Source organism: Actinia tenebrosa, unplaced genomic scaffold, assembly GCF_029948245.1.
Source record: "Actinia tenebrosa isolate PJP-AT-01 unplaced genomic scaffold, QUT_ActTen_1.0 PGA_scaffold14__42_contigs__length_11649687, whole genome shotgun sequence".
NCBI classification, from domain to species: Eukaryota; Metazoa; Cnidaria; class Anthozoa; order Actiniaria; family Actiniidae; genus Actinia; species Actinia tenebrosa.
In genome coordinates, this window is record NW_028292574.1 from 6,563,710 (window position 1) to 6,580,618 (window position 16,909).

The following is a 16,909-nucleotide window of genomic DNA, read 5'->3' on the forward strand; positions in this document are numbered from 1 at the left end:
ATGTAATAATATATATTATTAGTAAAAATATGCAGGTGATTATAGAAAATCTCGCGCGCTGATTGGTCAAGAAACTCACACTATCGCACGATAATCACCTCAAGCGAAAATCCAAAATGGCGGCCAGCCGCTTTGTTGCTGTTAATGGGGAAAAAATTTCTTTTATCTTATTTTTTTTTTGAAAGAATCACCTGTGTATTTATGCGAAAACAATTATCTGCCTCGGGCTCAGTGATTATGGTGAATATTTACCTTGCTGATTGGAGACTCGTTGGATTGTTTAATTTCTTACTAACAATCACGTGACTTTTTGGAGTTGACTGGGGGGCAAACAATCGGTTGACTGAGGGGCAACTAGCAAAGCCGACAGCAGTGATGCAAATCAAGGGGGTCGAACGGAAAGCATGTGAAGCTGTCTTTGGCGCCAGCTATACAGTCTATGTATGACCCAGGGGCACAGCTCTAACCAGTTTAGTTAGGGTTAATTTGGGACGAGGGAGGAAAATCCGGAAGGCCGGAAAAACCCTCGGAATAAAAAATTGAACCAAGCACCTTGGCTAAGATGACTGGGATGGGATACTCAGCATGGTGTACTCACCATCACGGACGGATCAGTGCGCTGTGAGTCAGCTATTGCCCATAATCCAACAATAAACAAAAGAAAATTGCTAAACACTTAAGAAGTCGGCAGAAATGTATACAAGGTTGCCCTGAATAATTAAAAGGATACAGTATATTCAGTATAGCTCATACGAAGGACTTTACAATATTTAATAAATTGAATTAAAGAGTTTAGAGGATAAGACTAAAAATCTTTAATTCAGTTTGAAATCTCCCTCGATATAGTGCATATCAAACATTGAGTGTCGTATTTCCCTGTGTCGCTCTTTGAAAAAAGGACTAGGGAAGAGCTTAGCAGCCAGGTCAAGGGTCGTCCCCGTATATCCTTCCCATTTGACGAGAACCTCTCCTTCTCTTTTCTCCAAAACTTCCTCGATTTCCAAAGTTTTTCTTTTTTTATACTTTTCTTTTTTTTTCCTTTTCTTTTCTTCACAATCCAAATATGGAATTGATCATACCAAATATGGAGTGAGCTTTCTCTACTCCAACTTCGACACTAAGGCCCCGTCCACACGTATCCGGAAATTTTTGTATCCGCAAATTATTTTTTGCGGATACGAAAATGTTTGCGACCACACGCAGCGTATCCGAATCGTTTTCACTGTCCACACGTATCCGTTTTCATAAAATTTGCAAATACGGACACAAAAATTTGCGGACACGTGTGGACGCAACCCGTATCCGTTAAAAAAAATTTGCGGATACAAAAGTTTGCGGATACGTGTGGACGGGGTCTAACATATAGAGTAAAGCTTGGTATGTTTTTTATTGCAGTTCTTTGATTGGCAGTCGTTAAAATGCTACTGTGAACGGCATCAAACTTCGCGGGTCGCACTTCAACGATGATGGTAGTAATAAGCCTGAAGCGAGATACCCCCGTCTCTAATCCATAATCCTTTTCACACTGCTTTTGTTCTTTAATTATGACTATTGTTCCTGTATTCTCTAAGGAATCAAAAATTTTAATATGAAAGAATTTTAAAAACTATTATGGTATAGAGTCGGGGGTAAAACGTCATCTCGCTTAAGGCTTATTGCAATCTCAAAAATATCATAAACTACTTACCATGTAGTCAAGGCAAAGTGAATACAGACGATTATCTACGAGAAAGGAAAACAAGGGTTATGAGTTGTACATCTCTATTGCTGGTTTTCAATCATTACCAAGAGAATGAAATAACAAAGACACGGCGGCCATGTTGGAGGATATAACAAAAGAGACTAATGACTAATTCTGTATCGGTAAACGTAATGTTCACAAACATTGCCATTTTTACGTTGTGCCTCTGATTTTAACTGTAGGTTTTGTTAATTTGCTTTGTTGGATTGTTTAGTGTTGACTGAGGGGCAACTAGCGGATGTTAAGTCAAAACATGTCAAAATAAGTCCTCAAACTATTGTATATGGCTATTTCTACGACATGAAGCCAGAAAACAAGAGAACAAAACGACCTCCAAGATTCTACAGGATTCTACCAACCATTAAAAACGCAGCTATTACCGAAAGTGACGTCTATTGATAGCAACCTATACCTTCTGGCTGGCAATTTAAATAACAATCAACCAAGACAAATTGTAAAATAGCTGTCATAAATCTCGCGCAAAATACTACAAAATATCCTAAAATATAAAATATATCTATTAATATATAATCATAAAATCTATTTGGTAAAAACTAATCCTAACATATATTCTATAAAATAATGGCAATTATATATAAAAATATATGGGGGGAAAATCTAGCTAATTGCTGCCATTGAAATTAAAGACAAAAGAAAGGAAACAAAGAAAGATGTACAAACAAACAAGGAAAAATAAGAACGGTCCTTGAGGCAGGTTGACTATTTTCGACTGTCATATCAGTCATTCATAAAAAAGAAAAAGAAAGAAAAAAAAAACTTTAACTAACGAGTATATATATTTTTCTTTACTTAGATTTCTATTTATTGAGCTTTTACTCCTCTTTCTTTTCAGCAAAACATCAATATTAAGTTCATGTACGAAGAAATCCGGAGCAACATTTGCAATACGAAGGTTACTGCATGTTACTGAAAGAATGTTTTTCTATTGTGTCTGTTTGTTAGGGTTTTTTGGTCGATATATTTTTAGTCAAAAGTCTAGTCTGTGTGAAATACATATCATTAAGTCAGGAAAGGGGGGGATAGGACGTCTTAAGTGGACATCAATTACTAAGTTAGCTTGAATCACAAGCGGAGAGAGAAAGAGAGTAAGGGACAGGGAGAGAGGACCAAATGCATCGGCAAAATTCGTCAAGAAGACAATGCGAAAATCAATATTTGTCTATGAAATTGAGGAACGATGTTTTCCAACGTCTAAAAGAACCTCTGGGCTGATGGATCAGGCACGGTCATCTCACACAATGAATTGAAATTTAGCATGTTAAAAAACGGATGTGCGGATGGATTATAAAACGATGATCGGAACACCCACAGAATAGCTCTCCAATCAAGGCAGGGAACTAACAAACTTTACTCTCACATAATACAGAGTCTAGGAATAGAACAAAATACACATACATCCCTCCAAACGACAAGGATTTTGCTATACCGAAAATCTCACAAACCTCCTCCCTCAAGGGCGGATCCAGGGGGGGGGATAAAGGGGAGCTGAAGCCCCCCCTCCTCTTCAGCAGGAAAAAACGATGCTTTTTTATATTGTTTTTCGTTGTGTTGACGGAAGAAACTCAATTAGCCCCCCCCCCCCCCCCCCTAAAATTTTGGCTGGATACGCCCTTGTCTCTCTGTGCGCTTACTGCGTAGTCTCAGTTCTCAACTAAGTCATACAGTCAATAAGGTGGTGACAGATAGTTTCCATATCAAATGTGCTATCCCCCTCCCGGCAGTTCTTAATTACGTCATACAGATCAGTGATAAATGCAGGGTTTGATACAATTTCAAATTTATTGGCTTCAAGAGTTCAGAAGGTCTACACTTCACGACTTGAAGATGCTCCAGAACATGACACGTTTTGCTATCGTTCTTCTTCTCTCTTGGCATGTCTTCGTGGTTAACGCGAGGCCAGACATAAGCGACTGCGAGAAACATGAATACTTGAGGTGTTATGGAGTTTACGCGGACGCGTATCGTACCGCCGACAAAAACCAACCCTTAATGAACATCTATTGCAACTCTTACAAGGTAAATTATTAAATTTAATCCTTTTTTCGCGTTATTTTTATGTAAGTATGGGGTGTGGGTTTTTCAGTCTTTTGACCTTTTGACTCGAGGGGTATTTTTTGGATTTCTTTTTCCTGTTCAAATTCCAACATGCTAAATACAAATTTCGACTGTGAGTTAGCTGTGCCCTCACTTAGATCAGCCCAGAGGTTGTTTTAGGGTTTGATATGTGAGTTAGCCGTGCCCTGACTTAAATCAGCCCAGAGGTTGTTTCAGGGTTTGATCTGTGAGTTAGCCATGCCTTGACTTAGATCAGCCCAGAGGTTGTTTCAGGGTTTGATCTGTGAGTTAGCCATGCCCTGACTTAGATCAGCCCAGAGGTTGTTTCAGGGTTTGATCTGTGAGTTAGCCATGCCCTGACTTAGATCAGCCCAGAGGTTGTTACAGGGTTTGACCTGTGAGTTAGCCGTGCCTTGACCTAGACCAGCCCAGAGGTTGTTTCAGGGATTGATCTGTGAGTTATAGCCGTGCCTTGCCTTTTATCAGCACCAGAGGCTGTCTCAGGGTTCGGGAAAAACAAGGAGCTTGGGTGAAAAGGATGCTAATTTTATAAACCCCCAATTTCCTCAAAATCTTACTGACAATGTTTTCCCATTCTCACGCAGGGTATCGGTGAATGTTTGATGTCCAATCTTGGATGTTCTGGGGAATTCATAAACGAGTTACGATTCATTGTCCTTCAACATATGATCATCGACAACAAATTGGGCGTTTGTACCCACCCAGACCTTAGTCGATTGGAACAAGTTTTTCATGGTATCTAGACTAAACTACTTTCCTACTTTACGTCACGGAACACGGTGCTTGGCAAAAATCGTCCAAAAACTATCCAAAAACCGTTCCGCGGCCGAAGTACATTTTTTTAACCTTTTCATTCATCAGTCACCGTAAATTAGAAACATTGAAATTTAAAATATACTTCGGCCTTAATTGTTTTCTTTCCTCTCAAAAAGAAATAATGCCTGAAGGAATTATAGAAATAAACAAAAGAGTTCTCTCTTTTTTTTTCTTTTTTTTTAGATAAAGAAGAATATTTCACGAAGATAGCCCATGGGAAAGACCTTGGTTAGTAAGACTTAATTTTGATAGATATCGACGCGTGCGCATGATAATGTGGTTATTTATAAGCAAAGTTAACATGGAGTGAGCGGAATCTGGTTCACAAATGAAATGGCTTTCGCCGTGCTCCGTTCAGTAATAAAGCACACTAGGAAGTGGCGTAAGCACAAAAAAAGTGTAAGGTCTACTTCAGTATTTTCAATCTCTTCATTTCAGAGGCAGACGACTTTGCACCTTGTGCTGCTAAAACGAACCGCCGCTGTGCAACTGAATTGGCAAAGGAATTCATGAGTAACAAGAAATTATGCAGTGATGTTAGTCACTTCATGGACTGCTACAAGTCTGCTCCTTGTGACGATAAAATATACAAGGATTTCATTCAATTCTTGAAAATGGACAGAGAAAACTTTAAACAGAAGTACGCGAAAGAGTTGAGAGAACTGAGTTGTCAGTAAATGCAATGACAAGGCAACGAAAGGCTTGCAGAAGTCAGGATATCGGATAATGACATTACATGCAGATATAATATTTAACCAAACAATAAAAAGTAAATTAATGACTTCAAGAATGTAAATGAATGACTACAATAAAAATAAATAAATGACTTCATGTCATGCTCCAGAACATGACACGTTTTGTTATTGATTTTCTTGTCGCTTAATATGTCTTTGTGGTTTCTGGTCAACGCGTCGCAAAGCATACAAGTGATCAGGGTAAGAGTATTGGGTATGCTGGTCGGAAATTTTCAAAAATACACCTAAAAGGTAGTCGAAGTCTTTTCAAAAGGGTATGGTTGGACAATTTTAACCCCTAAGAGATACACCTACTTGCAAGAACGTTGTCATACGAAAATAGAACATTAGTGATTTAGTGGAATAGAAATTATATTAAAAAGACAAATGAAGATCATTGAAGCTGAACTTTTTCTTTTGTCTTTTAATGTATTCCTTTCTCACTAAATTACTAATGTTCTAATATCGTATGACAACGTTCTTGCAAGTAGGTGTACCCAAATAAATGTTGAAATTCTAAAGTTTAATGTACACCCTAAAGGATACCAAATCGCTGATTTTTACCCCTAAGAGATATGATGAGCATATCCGGTATTTTTGCCTTGGAGTACCCCCCTCCAGGGCATAAGCCACTATGAGAAATGTGAATATAAAAGGGGTTTTGGGATTTACTTGGACTTGTACCATAACACAGACAAAACCTTACCCTTATTAACTTCTGTTGTAATGCTACAAGGTTTAAAAGAACTAACTTTAAATAAAGGATTGTGTTATGTCTTGAAAGGTTTTTAATGAACACTCATTAAGAATAGGTTTTACAAGAATGACAAACTGTCCCTAAAAGTCCCCAAAGCAAACGTGTCTGACATCACAGATAAAGTCGCGTATGTGACAACCGGAAGTGGCTGTTCCTAGGCAGGTTCTAGTCTAATATATAACAGATTGGTCATTGAGTTTTAGGTGCATACAGGAGGTTGCTAAGCACAAAGGAAGTGTAAGAGTTGCACAGACTTAAATCAGTCACGCAACGCTTTCTCCCCTGAATAAGCGAGCGCCCAGGAGATAGCTTTGTGTGATGACACTGAAAGTGGCTGTGGGGGAGACAAGACTACGGATGAACTTACGAAGAAAATAACTTATTTCACGGGTAGATACTATAATGATTATTACTTGCAGCATTTCACTTTCTATTAGAAACAACTAGTCATAATAATAATAATAATAATAATAATAATAATAATAATATATTAATAATAATATTATTATTATTATCATCATCATCATCATTATCACAAGTATCTATAAATAGACCTCATCGGCTCTGGACTGCTCAAGCGTAATGTTGTCCCATTTCAGACCACGTCATTCCCTTAAGAATAATATTCTTTGTTTGAGTTGTATCCATATTCATGTGTCTTCTCATGTGCAACTCAGCGCAAACCTAAACAAAGAAATGATACTCTAGGGAATGACACGTGGTCTGAAATGGGAAAACATTACGTCAGAGCCAAGGAGGTCTATTCTGAATGGTATAAGAACATTGTGCAATTTTTTGTTTATAATACACTCAACAAAATTGAGGAATTTAATTGGGACTCTACAGAGTACAATTTGGAATTTAATTGTACTCCTCTTGTCCAATCAGAATCGAGTAATTTTGTAGAGTGTATTATAAGTATAGGTAATAGGACTACATGCATGCTGTCCAATTTGGAAATAACTGGATGAAAAAAATTCCAAGGACTAACAAAATTGGAAGAGGCCGATAGGCTGAGTCCAATTTGGCAGTCAGAGGAATGTTTTTTGAATTCAATTACATGTATTTCCAAATTGGACAGACCGGTATATGGCGCGCCAAACTAGACAAAAATACTTCCATGTATAATTTGTAAGACTTCCTAGACATAGATAAACATTGTTTAAAATATATACTACTTCTAATGGAATAGTCAAACATTGATCGAAATATATAATACTTCTTACGGTATATAAACATTGATTGAAATATATAATACTTCTTACAGTATATATAAACGTTGATTTAAACATTCTTAAAAATAATACTTGAAATCTGATAATACGACTTACTTTTCTCTCATGGTTCAAATATTGTTTATGTTCAAAAATAATTATGTACACTGATTTACCTATTTTTGGCTAGGTTTAATTAGTTGGTTCACTAAAATAACATCAATTAAAAATAATGAAGGCATTTCAATGAACAAATTGAGGCATTTCAATACCCAGGGTTTGAACGTTCTGTTCTTAGTACACTTGAACAGTCATTGAAAATATCAAAATTGTTGGATATCCCTTAAATTCTCCTTTAAATTCTACATTAGTTGTCATTATCAATTGGTCTTTGAAACGTTTTTTGAGTGATAGTCAATTAACTTGTTTCTGTCACTCAGTCAGAAAAAAATGGTCCTTCAAAATGATAATTTTGGGCATTGAGAAATCTGTGAATTTTGTAGCACAAACCCTGTACTCTAATCTATCTTAGTTATCAGTTATCAGTAATTATACCAATTACATGGTTTCTGGCAGAAACATACAAATGAATACCATGATTATTGTCATTAGATGTGGGGTTAGCAATTGCAGCTAACCGAGACATTTCATCATCTGTTAGTTCAATGGTAGATGCTGGTACTTCAACATGGTTATTGGTTTGAAGCTCAGACAATGGTCCATCATCATCAACACCATAATCCTCATTACAGTGCTCTGGATTGAGTATGTCTCTCACAGTTGTGTAATCTGACTGGGCAAATCTGTAAAAGCCCTCAGTCCACCTCTGTAAAGGGGTATATCCACCATCACCAGAGAGGGAGTGATTGTTCCATTGCAAAACAAATTGCTTGATAGCAATATTTATCCGTGGCAGATATACATAATGTAAAGCAAACAAATCAACCTCATCATCACGATCTAGAAGTTGAACTGATTCCAAATAAAAGAAAATGTTTTTAAAGTACTGCACGATATAATTGTGTACATCACGCCATAGTCGCTCAATCCTTTGGTTATGGACTGACTTTCCCGTTAAAACAGGGTTGTTTTCTGGACCATATCGATGGAGCATTACTCTTGCAACTTCCACATTCTCTGTGCCATAATCTGTTCTTATCCTACGTGGGTAATGGAATACTTCAGTAGCTTTGAGAAAAAGTTCTAAGACAGTCTTAGCTGTATTGTTAGTTGATGCTTGAAGAAATACTACAGATCTGGAAAACCCATCAATGCCACCATGAATGACAATATGCCACTGTATCAGTTTGTGATGTCCATCGAGGTGCCTTGAAATATGCAATAAATAATAATTAGATAATGTTATTCTTCCTATTTGATCATTACAAACTAATAACAATATCCCAGTATAGTATATAAATCCAAAGTATGCATCAAAGACATGCTGCTTTTTCTTTTTACAAATTTCTAGAAGAAAAAATCATAATAATAAAGAGAAATAAAGATGACCACCATAACCAGTTGTGCTGGTTCTACAAATTCCCAAGGCATTCGGTGGATTTTGTTCAAAATTAATACCAAGCAAATAATGAAATAAAGTTGAACCTTCTAGCTAATAAATTATGAAGCCCAAGGTTTGTGTTATCAGCCAGATATGGGGACAATATAACAGACTGAGGATGGCTGTGTCAAACCTCTTCCACAGGACAGATAGTAATGATAACTGCATCAGACCCCTCGTATTGCACTGATTCCCCAAGAGGAATTGTTCTGGGAGACAAAACAAATGATAATTTTTGGCTTTTGTATTGTCCCCCCACAACAGTCCCTCTAGGGAATCAGTGCAAGGGGTCTATGGAAAGACCTGATTGTAACTTATATTGTAGAAATTATAAAGTAAATAAACTTACCACAATGCATTTGGAGTTGAAACCGAATACACTCTCCTTTTGGTGACTGTTTTCCTTCTAAGCTCTTGACCAACTGGGTCCACACGTGATATTGCTTCTCTTAATCTCCATCTTTGGATATGAATGCCTCTTCCCTTAAACCATCCCATTATCATACGTTCTCCTGAATTCTGTGACATTTCCAGAACATGTTTAACAAGACTGTCCAGTTCATCATCAGTGATATCAGAAAACAGTACAGGATGCTCAGACATATTGTACTCCTCCCGTCGACGTTTGATTGTTTTTTCCGATACACCCAGCATTTTAGCTATAGCAATCCATGAAAACCCAAGAGACCTCAACCCTTCTAGCTGTTGGCAAGGGATGAGGAATTTTGGTCGACCTTGACGAACACCGGAATCTATAGGGCAAGAATAACGCGTCTCATGTTCTTCCTTTTCCGTGAATCGTTCGTCAAACATTAAGATATATTTCTGTATTTCTAAAATTAACAGATTGACATTCTCGTCGATAAAATTTCGGTCTCCTTCGTCCAATAGCATTCGTCTGGTTGCAACAACAAGGGCAATGATAAGTTGAACACAATTATTCCTTAGTTTCTCAGCAGTCTCTCTATCCGCAACAAAAACGTTCCTTCTCACTTCTTCGCAAATTTGTTTTCCAGTTTGTAAGACGTCAAGAAGTACAGACAAATCCGCCATCTTTAACTATGTTCGAGTACCCGCTAACCCGCATTATCGCAGGCTCGCCATTTGTAGTGCCGCTGATCGAAGATTGCAGGCGCCAATAAAATCATATATTTCGACAACAAGTCTTATATTTCGACAACAAGTCTTATATTTCGACAACAAGTCTTATATTTCGACAACAAGTCTTATATTTCGACAACAAGTCTTATATTTCGACAACAAGTCTTATATTTCGACAACAAGTCATATATTTCGGCAACAAGTCTTGTATTTCCGACAACAAGTCATATATTTCGGCAACAAGTCTTGTATTTCCGACAACAAGTCATATATTTCGGCAACAAGTCTTATATTTCTCACAACTAGTCTTATATTTCTTGAAGAAGTATTTTTGTCTAGTTTGGCGCGCCATAGTCAATATCATTTGTAAGAATCCTTTCTTTCAAATGCTCATATTCTTGAATAACTGCACTAAACTCAGGTAAAGCTTAGTTAAGTAATTTAAGTAGCCTTTCCTGACATCCCAGCGAAAATAACAACTTTCAGTTTCAACAAGTTTATAACTTCCTTCCTTCTATCGCATGTCATAACGTGCTAATCTCACAATGTCTTCTATTCCGCTAAATATATCTGATTGCATGTGTCTTCATGAAAGCCCGTTTCTGAGCAAAACAATATAAGCTGCTACTTAATAGATAAGTTTTGATATATGAAATCTTACAATCTTTTGCTCAAGAGTGGGAGAGTTGCTCAACAATCACAGGCCGCTATCACGAAAAACTTTTAAGAGAGACTTTCTGTAAGAGTCGACCAAACATCGGCACAAGTCAAAAAATCGATTTCGCTCATATTTGGTTTTTAGATAGCCCTTAGCGTAAAATAAATCGAGGTGTTGTTAGTTTTGACACAGGTAGCCCAAGTTTGGTTTCTGTGGTGTCCTGTTATAAGGAAATGTATGGAGATTCATCAAAACTTTCAATAAAATCATTGAAACGTGAAATAAAGCCTCGAAATTTTACCCGATCATTGAGAAATAGCACTTCTTTCGCTCTGCGTGGTTATTTTTTGAATTTAGTCCGTTTTAAGGATTTTTTTCCCCACCAGTAAGAAATACTGGGGACTTATATATTATATTATATTAGGGGACTTATATAGGGCTAACCTCAATGTCTTCCTTTTCAAAATATGTAATCTGCATTTTTTTGAATAAAGTATTATTAAATTAAATAAGAGAAGGTTGGAAACTCGGGATCCAAAAGCGAGCCATCACGAGTCTTTGAAACCTCGTACGTCTTCGAATTTTCTTTCCAGCGCCAAATTTTAGTAATGACCCTTCTCTCACATCCCTATAGAACCGAGAAAGTCGCATTAGAGATTAGTCTTCGCGTCTTTAAGCCATGAAATTTGCCTGTATTCACATACTACCTCGCTTGTTCTGACCCGTACTTGGAGCTCACTGTACACCAGTTCAACGGATTTCTTTCGGCAACCGACCCGAGGTCACGCCGGAAGTCTTCGTATCGTAAATGCGGATTCGATTTGGATATCGTATTTCTTCGAAATTATAAATTAAATACTTTTGTATCTTAGGCTGTTAAAAAATACACTCACCATAATTTTCGAAATTATAAGTCATAAATACTTTCGTATCTTAGGCCGTTAAAAAATACACTCACCATAATTTTCGAAATCATAAGTTAGATACTTTTGTATCTTAGGCCGTTAAAAAATACACTCACCATATAATTTCGAAGAAATACGATATCCAAATCGAATCCGCATTTACGATACGAAGACTTCCGGCGTGACCTCGGGTCGGTTGCCGAAAGAAATCCGTTGAACTGGTGTACAGTGAGCTCCAAGTACGGGTCAGAACAAGCGAGGTAGTATGTGAATACAGGCAAATTTCATGGCTTAAAGACGCGAAGACTAATCTCTAATGCGACTTTCTCGGTTCTATAGGGATGTGAGAGAAGGGTCATTACTAAAATTTGGCGCTGGAAAGAAAATTCGAAGACGTACGAGGTTTCAAAGACTCGTGATGGCTCGCTTTTGGATCCCGAGTTTCCAACCTTCTCTTATTTCTTACTGGTGGGGAAAAAAATCCTTAAAACGGACTAAATTCAAAAAATAACCACGCAGAGCGAAAGAAGTGCTATTTCTCAATGATCGGGTAAAATTTCGAGGCTTTATTTCACGTTTCAATGATTTTATTGAAAGTTTTGATGAATCTCCATACATTTCCTTATAACAGGACACCACAGAAACCAAACTTGGGCTACCTGTGGTTTTGAAAAACAAAAAATTTTTCCCCACGAAATTTACGAAAATAGATTTCGCCCAAATGCAGGGGGAAAATGACCGACGAGGTCAAGGAATTTAGTACAAAAATAAGCGCATCCTACAGCTAAACTACTTAACAATTTTTTCGGTTGGTACTTTTTACCGAAGGAATAGGTATTCCTCTTGCTTTTCGTTGTATTTATTCTAGAATATTTGGCGATTTAAGATTCGAAATAATTTTTCTACCGTGTACACTTTTTCCAAAGTTTAAAAATGCAAATTAAGGCCTTAAAATACTGCTTATAAAAACTATGTGCGGAGATACCATATTATTCAAAACCTACACCCAGAGGATTATCTAATGTATTTCTATCAGATTCAACAGAAAAATCTCTGGGCAAATCATTTTTAGCTTTCCGTTGAGGTCTTTTTACGATCTCTATTTCGCGATATTTCAACCGTAAACAGCTTGTTGCGTTACCTCCACCGACGTGACTATAATTTTAATTGCAATCATTCCATCGCTGAATTTTGCTAAAACTAGAAGATCAAACCAAGAAAAAGACATCATAGTAATATCCAACACATTTCAATTGCGAAATATTAACATATTTTATCACATACTTTTTTAACTCATTCTATTGCGTGACACGAAGCATGCTTTGTCAGTAAGGGACCGTTCATTTCTTATCGGGAGGGGGGGGGCTGGTGGTTTGGAGGGGGGGGGGGCCCCCCGCGGAAAATTGCCAAAAAAGGGGGGGCCAGGCACAACATGAGGCATTGAGAGGGGGGGCTACGCTTTTTATAAACATATTTTTCCTTAATAAATCTTTATTGCAGTCGATATAGAAATTAAAACAGGAACAATGTGCTATAAATGTGTAAAAATAAATATCTATAGTATATATTAATAACGAAAGTGATAAAGCTATATCAGCAGTCCATTAAAAGTCTTCCTCCTCACTCTCGCCATCTTCATCAGTGCCAGCACCATCGTCACCATCGCTGTATTCATTTTCATCAGTATCATCATTGACATTGTCCTCACTGTCATGTAAACCAACTTCAATATGGGCATCAGTATTTGAATTGGTGTCCTGCTCTTCAGGATAAAGGTGAGAGAAGACTTCATCCGCTATCTTTGTTCGTAAATTTGTGAGCAGTCTACTAGCAGCTGCATTTGTGAGGTGATTTGCAACTATTTGAGCGACACACTTTGCTTCTATGCCGCCTTTCACCGAAGCAATGTTTTCGACAGCAATGAATAGTTCGGGGACCTTGATGGATGGAGGGTAAGAAAAGAAGTTGGGGAGTTCAGCATCTATTGGATTTGATAATACAAATACTGTATACTCGCGTCAAGCCAAACGAAGTTGCCATTGGCAATGAAATCTCTGATTTGCTGTCAGAAGTCACAACAGACCTAGAAATTTTAAGAGATTGTATATCAGGTACAACAGAAGCTGGAAAACAACTATGGCAGAAATATGAGCCTTGTACAAACAAAGTTGAAAAATTCATGATGGAAATGGCATCACGTAACCTTCCAAGTACCCCCAAACCACGATTTCTTATGCGCACAGACAAAGGACCTGGTGTTTCGATTACAAATTTCGAGGTGAAGTTCCGAGATGCAGAACTGGCTAGGCTGTTCAATCTTGACTGGCAGATGAGGATTCATCTAGCAGTAAATGATCCATGTCCTGCTGAAAGAACTAATGCTTGTATAGGAGATGCAGTATCAGATGGAGGTTCCCTTCCTTTTAATAAATTCCAGCCACACCAGGAAATCAGCGAAAGTGATTTGGAGAATATATCATCAGAAGAAATCAAAGCTCTTGAAGAAGAATGTGTTGAGCGTAATGTTTGGTACTGTTGCCAAGAGGTTTGTGACAGAATTGATGAATCCCCAGCAGGACCCCATGGATACATGTCAGCTCAAGTGACTCCAAGACCAGAATGTCAGTTCTTCTATAATACAAAATATCTCATGGAATACCACACAGCTGGATCGAAATCCGAATTGGTACCTGGGCACTGCTACTTTAGAAAAGTAGAGCTGTTCATTGAAAATCATTACGAGGATGGGGATAACTACAGGGAGTTCATTAAATGTTCAGACCTGCAGCAGTGTTCAACTTGCCAAACATGGGTCGGACCGTCAATCACCAAATGTCCAAGACCATACCCAGACTGGTCAGCCCTTCCAGATTACCACTATGTATCTTATAGCGAGACCCCAATTAAGAACAGAGATGTGGATGACTGGCAACCAAGGACACAACTGATAAAGTGGTTTGAAGACAAGAAAGTAGTGACAGCTGACCCTGACAGTGTTGCCACATTCGCAGATAAACTGATCGTCAAGCCAAAATTGGTGTTTGACTACCTTCAACACCTAGAAATTAAAGAATACAGAAAAGAAAAAAGAAAGCAAGAAAAGGCAGAAGCAAAACAAAAAGCTCAAGACAAAGAATACTGTAATTACGATTGGGACCAGCTAGTCCAGAATGTCGATGATCTTAAAAAGCTACGAGTGGCAGAGCTAAATAAATATTTGCTCCACCATGATCTTAACGACCACTTGAAGAAGAGGAAAGACGAGAAAGTGTTGGTTATTCAAAACCATCACCTACGCACAGAAAGTGAACCGGCCAGTAGCAGGATACATACCGAGGATGAAGACACAGATGCAGAAGAAGAAGAATCCGAATATGAAGATGTTGATCAAGATGATAATGATGAAGATGATAATGACGAAGTCGATGACTTAATTCTTGCAGTCATTGGCAATGACGATGACAAAGCATCCCCCAATGTTTCACGTTCTGGCAGAAAAATAGTGAATAGAAATGAATTGGATTATTTTTACTTTTAAAAACAATTTCAACAAATTAAACAATTTTCCTTTTTTTGTATTGCTTGATGATATAAAGTCATCCCTGTGTATTGCCTACATTCCTGGCCAAAGGCTGCAGACCACCTGATATTCTCAAGAATGATTTAGAACTCAAAGACAAAGAAACAAAAACTGTATATAGAGAACAATAGAATGACTCAACAGAATGGTACGATACTCTAACCGCTCGTGAACTGATTTAAGCGACGTCTGACGTTCATAATTACGACAACCGGTAAGAAACTTTATACTTATACCCTTCGACTATCTTTAACGAAAGTAGATAATGTAAACATGAACAATAAGATAATTCCAATAAGTCTGTCATATCCCCATCGGTGTGTTGGACAAAGTGTAAAAATTTAAAGTAGACAGCTGTTGTAGACAATAGGGACGTCAACAGGAAATGCAACACCATATATTTATCTGAAGTATGGAATCTAACAACAAAAAGTATGCGGAGATCGATATCATAGTACTGAGGAGACAATGATCGATCAATTAGATATTAACCCTATTACAATGGCAGCCTTGAAATGTATATACTTTAGAATGTGAGTACTCCCTGTTACTTTCATTATCAATGTAACGTTACAATTACAGAACTCACTGAATTGTACACAAACATATATATGTATTTTTGAGGAATTGGTAGAGAGGGGGGGGGGGGGGGGGGCATCTCAATGAAATATGAACGAGAGGGTGGGCCATACAAAAAATTTGTACCAAACTAGGCGGGCTATACATTTTTTTCTGAGAAAGCTCCAAAAACCACCAGCCCCCCCCCCCCCCCCCCCCTCCCGATAAAAAATGAACGGTCCCTAAAATGAACACGCAGATGAAAATCGAACAATAACTTTCAAACTTAATAGAAGATAATATAGGTAAGTTGTAGTGCTTGGGAACGAGGTTATTCCAGTGAACTAACTTTATTTTATTTAGCAGCTCTTTCATTGGATTTTCAAAATATGGTTTTACTAATCCAGTAGCATTTAATAATAGCAATTTCCTTCAATAAACATTGTTTTGATAATGCATGAAACTAACATTGAGTTACTGCCGCAATGATTAAAATCACGTGCCATCTTTCCATGGGAAAGTTCAGCAAGCACTGTATAAACATGGAAGTGGTTTGTTCGTTTTAATAGTTCTATAGTTGGAGGTCCGTGTAGCTATGATCGAAGAGACAGAAATAAGTCAGTCGAGTCGTTACCCGTCAAACGCAAGAAGCTATATCAGACAAGCTCGAACAACTAGGCAAGTCCTGTTCCTGCTCTTGAGATGGTATAGATGAAATTGCTTCTCGGCTTCTAGTGAAGAAGATATATGAAAATTGCATTCTGACGAAAATACGCACATTGTGGTAGTTAGTCCTCCTACGTACTACTTTTGACATTTGGTAAATAACGCTAACTTGATAAAAGTATCCTATATTCAATAACAAATACCAATTAATAATACTTTATTCAAAAATGCAGATTACATATTTTGAAAAGGAAGACATTGAGGTTAGCCCTATATAAGTCCCCTAATTTAAAATAAATAAATAATTTTAAGAACTAATAATATATATATATATATATATATATATATATGTACAATACTAACTTCAAAAAATGTTCATGTGTTTCTTAAGTCTTGTTTTAAATTTATTTACGTTGGGTTCATCTGTATGATTTACTACGTTATTAGGAAGATCATTCCAAGATTTGATTATTCGCACAAAAAAAGAATATTTGTAACAATTTACTCTAGCAGATTTGGTC

General features: G+C 37.3%; 2 protein-coding genes across 2 annotated transcripts; one reads left to right on the forward strand and one right to left on the reverse strand.

Annotated features, from left to right (window-relative positions):
- The first annotated feature begins 3,454 nt into the window (after nt 1–3,454).
- Nucleotides 3,455–5,481, forward strand: LOC116306176 (uncharacterized). Its single transcript, XM_089029694.1, has 4 exons — nt 3,455–3,778; nt 4,423–4,573; nt 4,838–4,882; nt 5,093–5,481. Exons 1-4 carry the CDS (start codon nt 3,515–3,517, stop codon nt 5,329–5,331), a joined length of 699 nt encoding a protein of 232 aa, XP_088885820.1. The 5' UTR covers nt 3,455–3,514; the 3' UTR covers nt 5,332–5,481.
- Nucleotides 5,482–7,486: 2,005 nt separating this feature from the next.
- Nucleotides 7,487–10,088, reverse strand: LOC116306171 (uncharacterized). The gene is made up of 2 exons (XM_089029687.1): nt 9,270–10,088; nt 7,487–8,687 (listed from the first exon to the last, which is right to left on the reverse strand). Exons 1-2 carry the CDS (start codon nt 9,971–9,973, stop codon nt 7,895–7,897), a joined length of 1,497 nt encoding a protein of 498 aa, XP_088885813.1. The 5' UTR covers nt 9,974–10,088; the 3' UTR covers nt 7,487–7,894.
- Nucleotides 10,089–16,909: the final 6,821 nt, after the last annotated feature.

Excerpts from the sequence above, each read along its gene's own strand:
- LOC116306176 (XM_089029694.1), top strand. The coding sequence starts at position 3,515 with ATGCAGGGTTTGATACAATTTCAAATTTATTGGCTTCAAGAGTTCAGA. Across the intron at positions 3,779-4,422 it reads TCTATTGCAACTCTTACAAG|GGTATCGGTGAATGTTTGAT; the intron begins GTAAATTATTAA and ends ATTCTCACGCAG. Across the intron at positions 4,574-4,837 it reads ATTGGAACAAGTTTTTCATG|ATAAAGAAGAATATTTCACG; the intron begins GTATCTAGACTA and ends CTTTTTTTTTAG.
- LOC116306171 (XM_089029687.1), bottom strand. The coding sequence starts at position 9,973 with ATGGCGGATTTGTCTGTACTTCTTGACGTCTTACAAACTGGAAAACAA. Across the intron at positions 8,688-9,269 it reads TCAACTCCAAATGCATTGTG|GCACCTCGATGGACATCACA; the intron begins GTAAGTTTATTT and ends GCATATTTCAAG.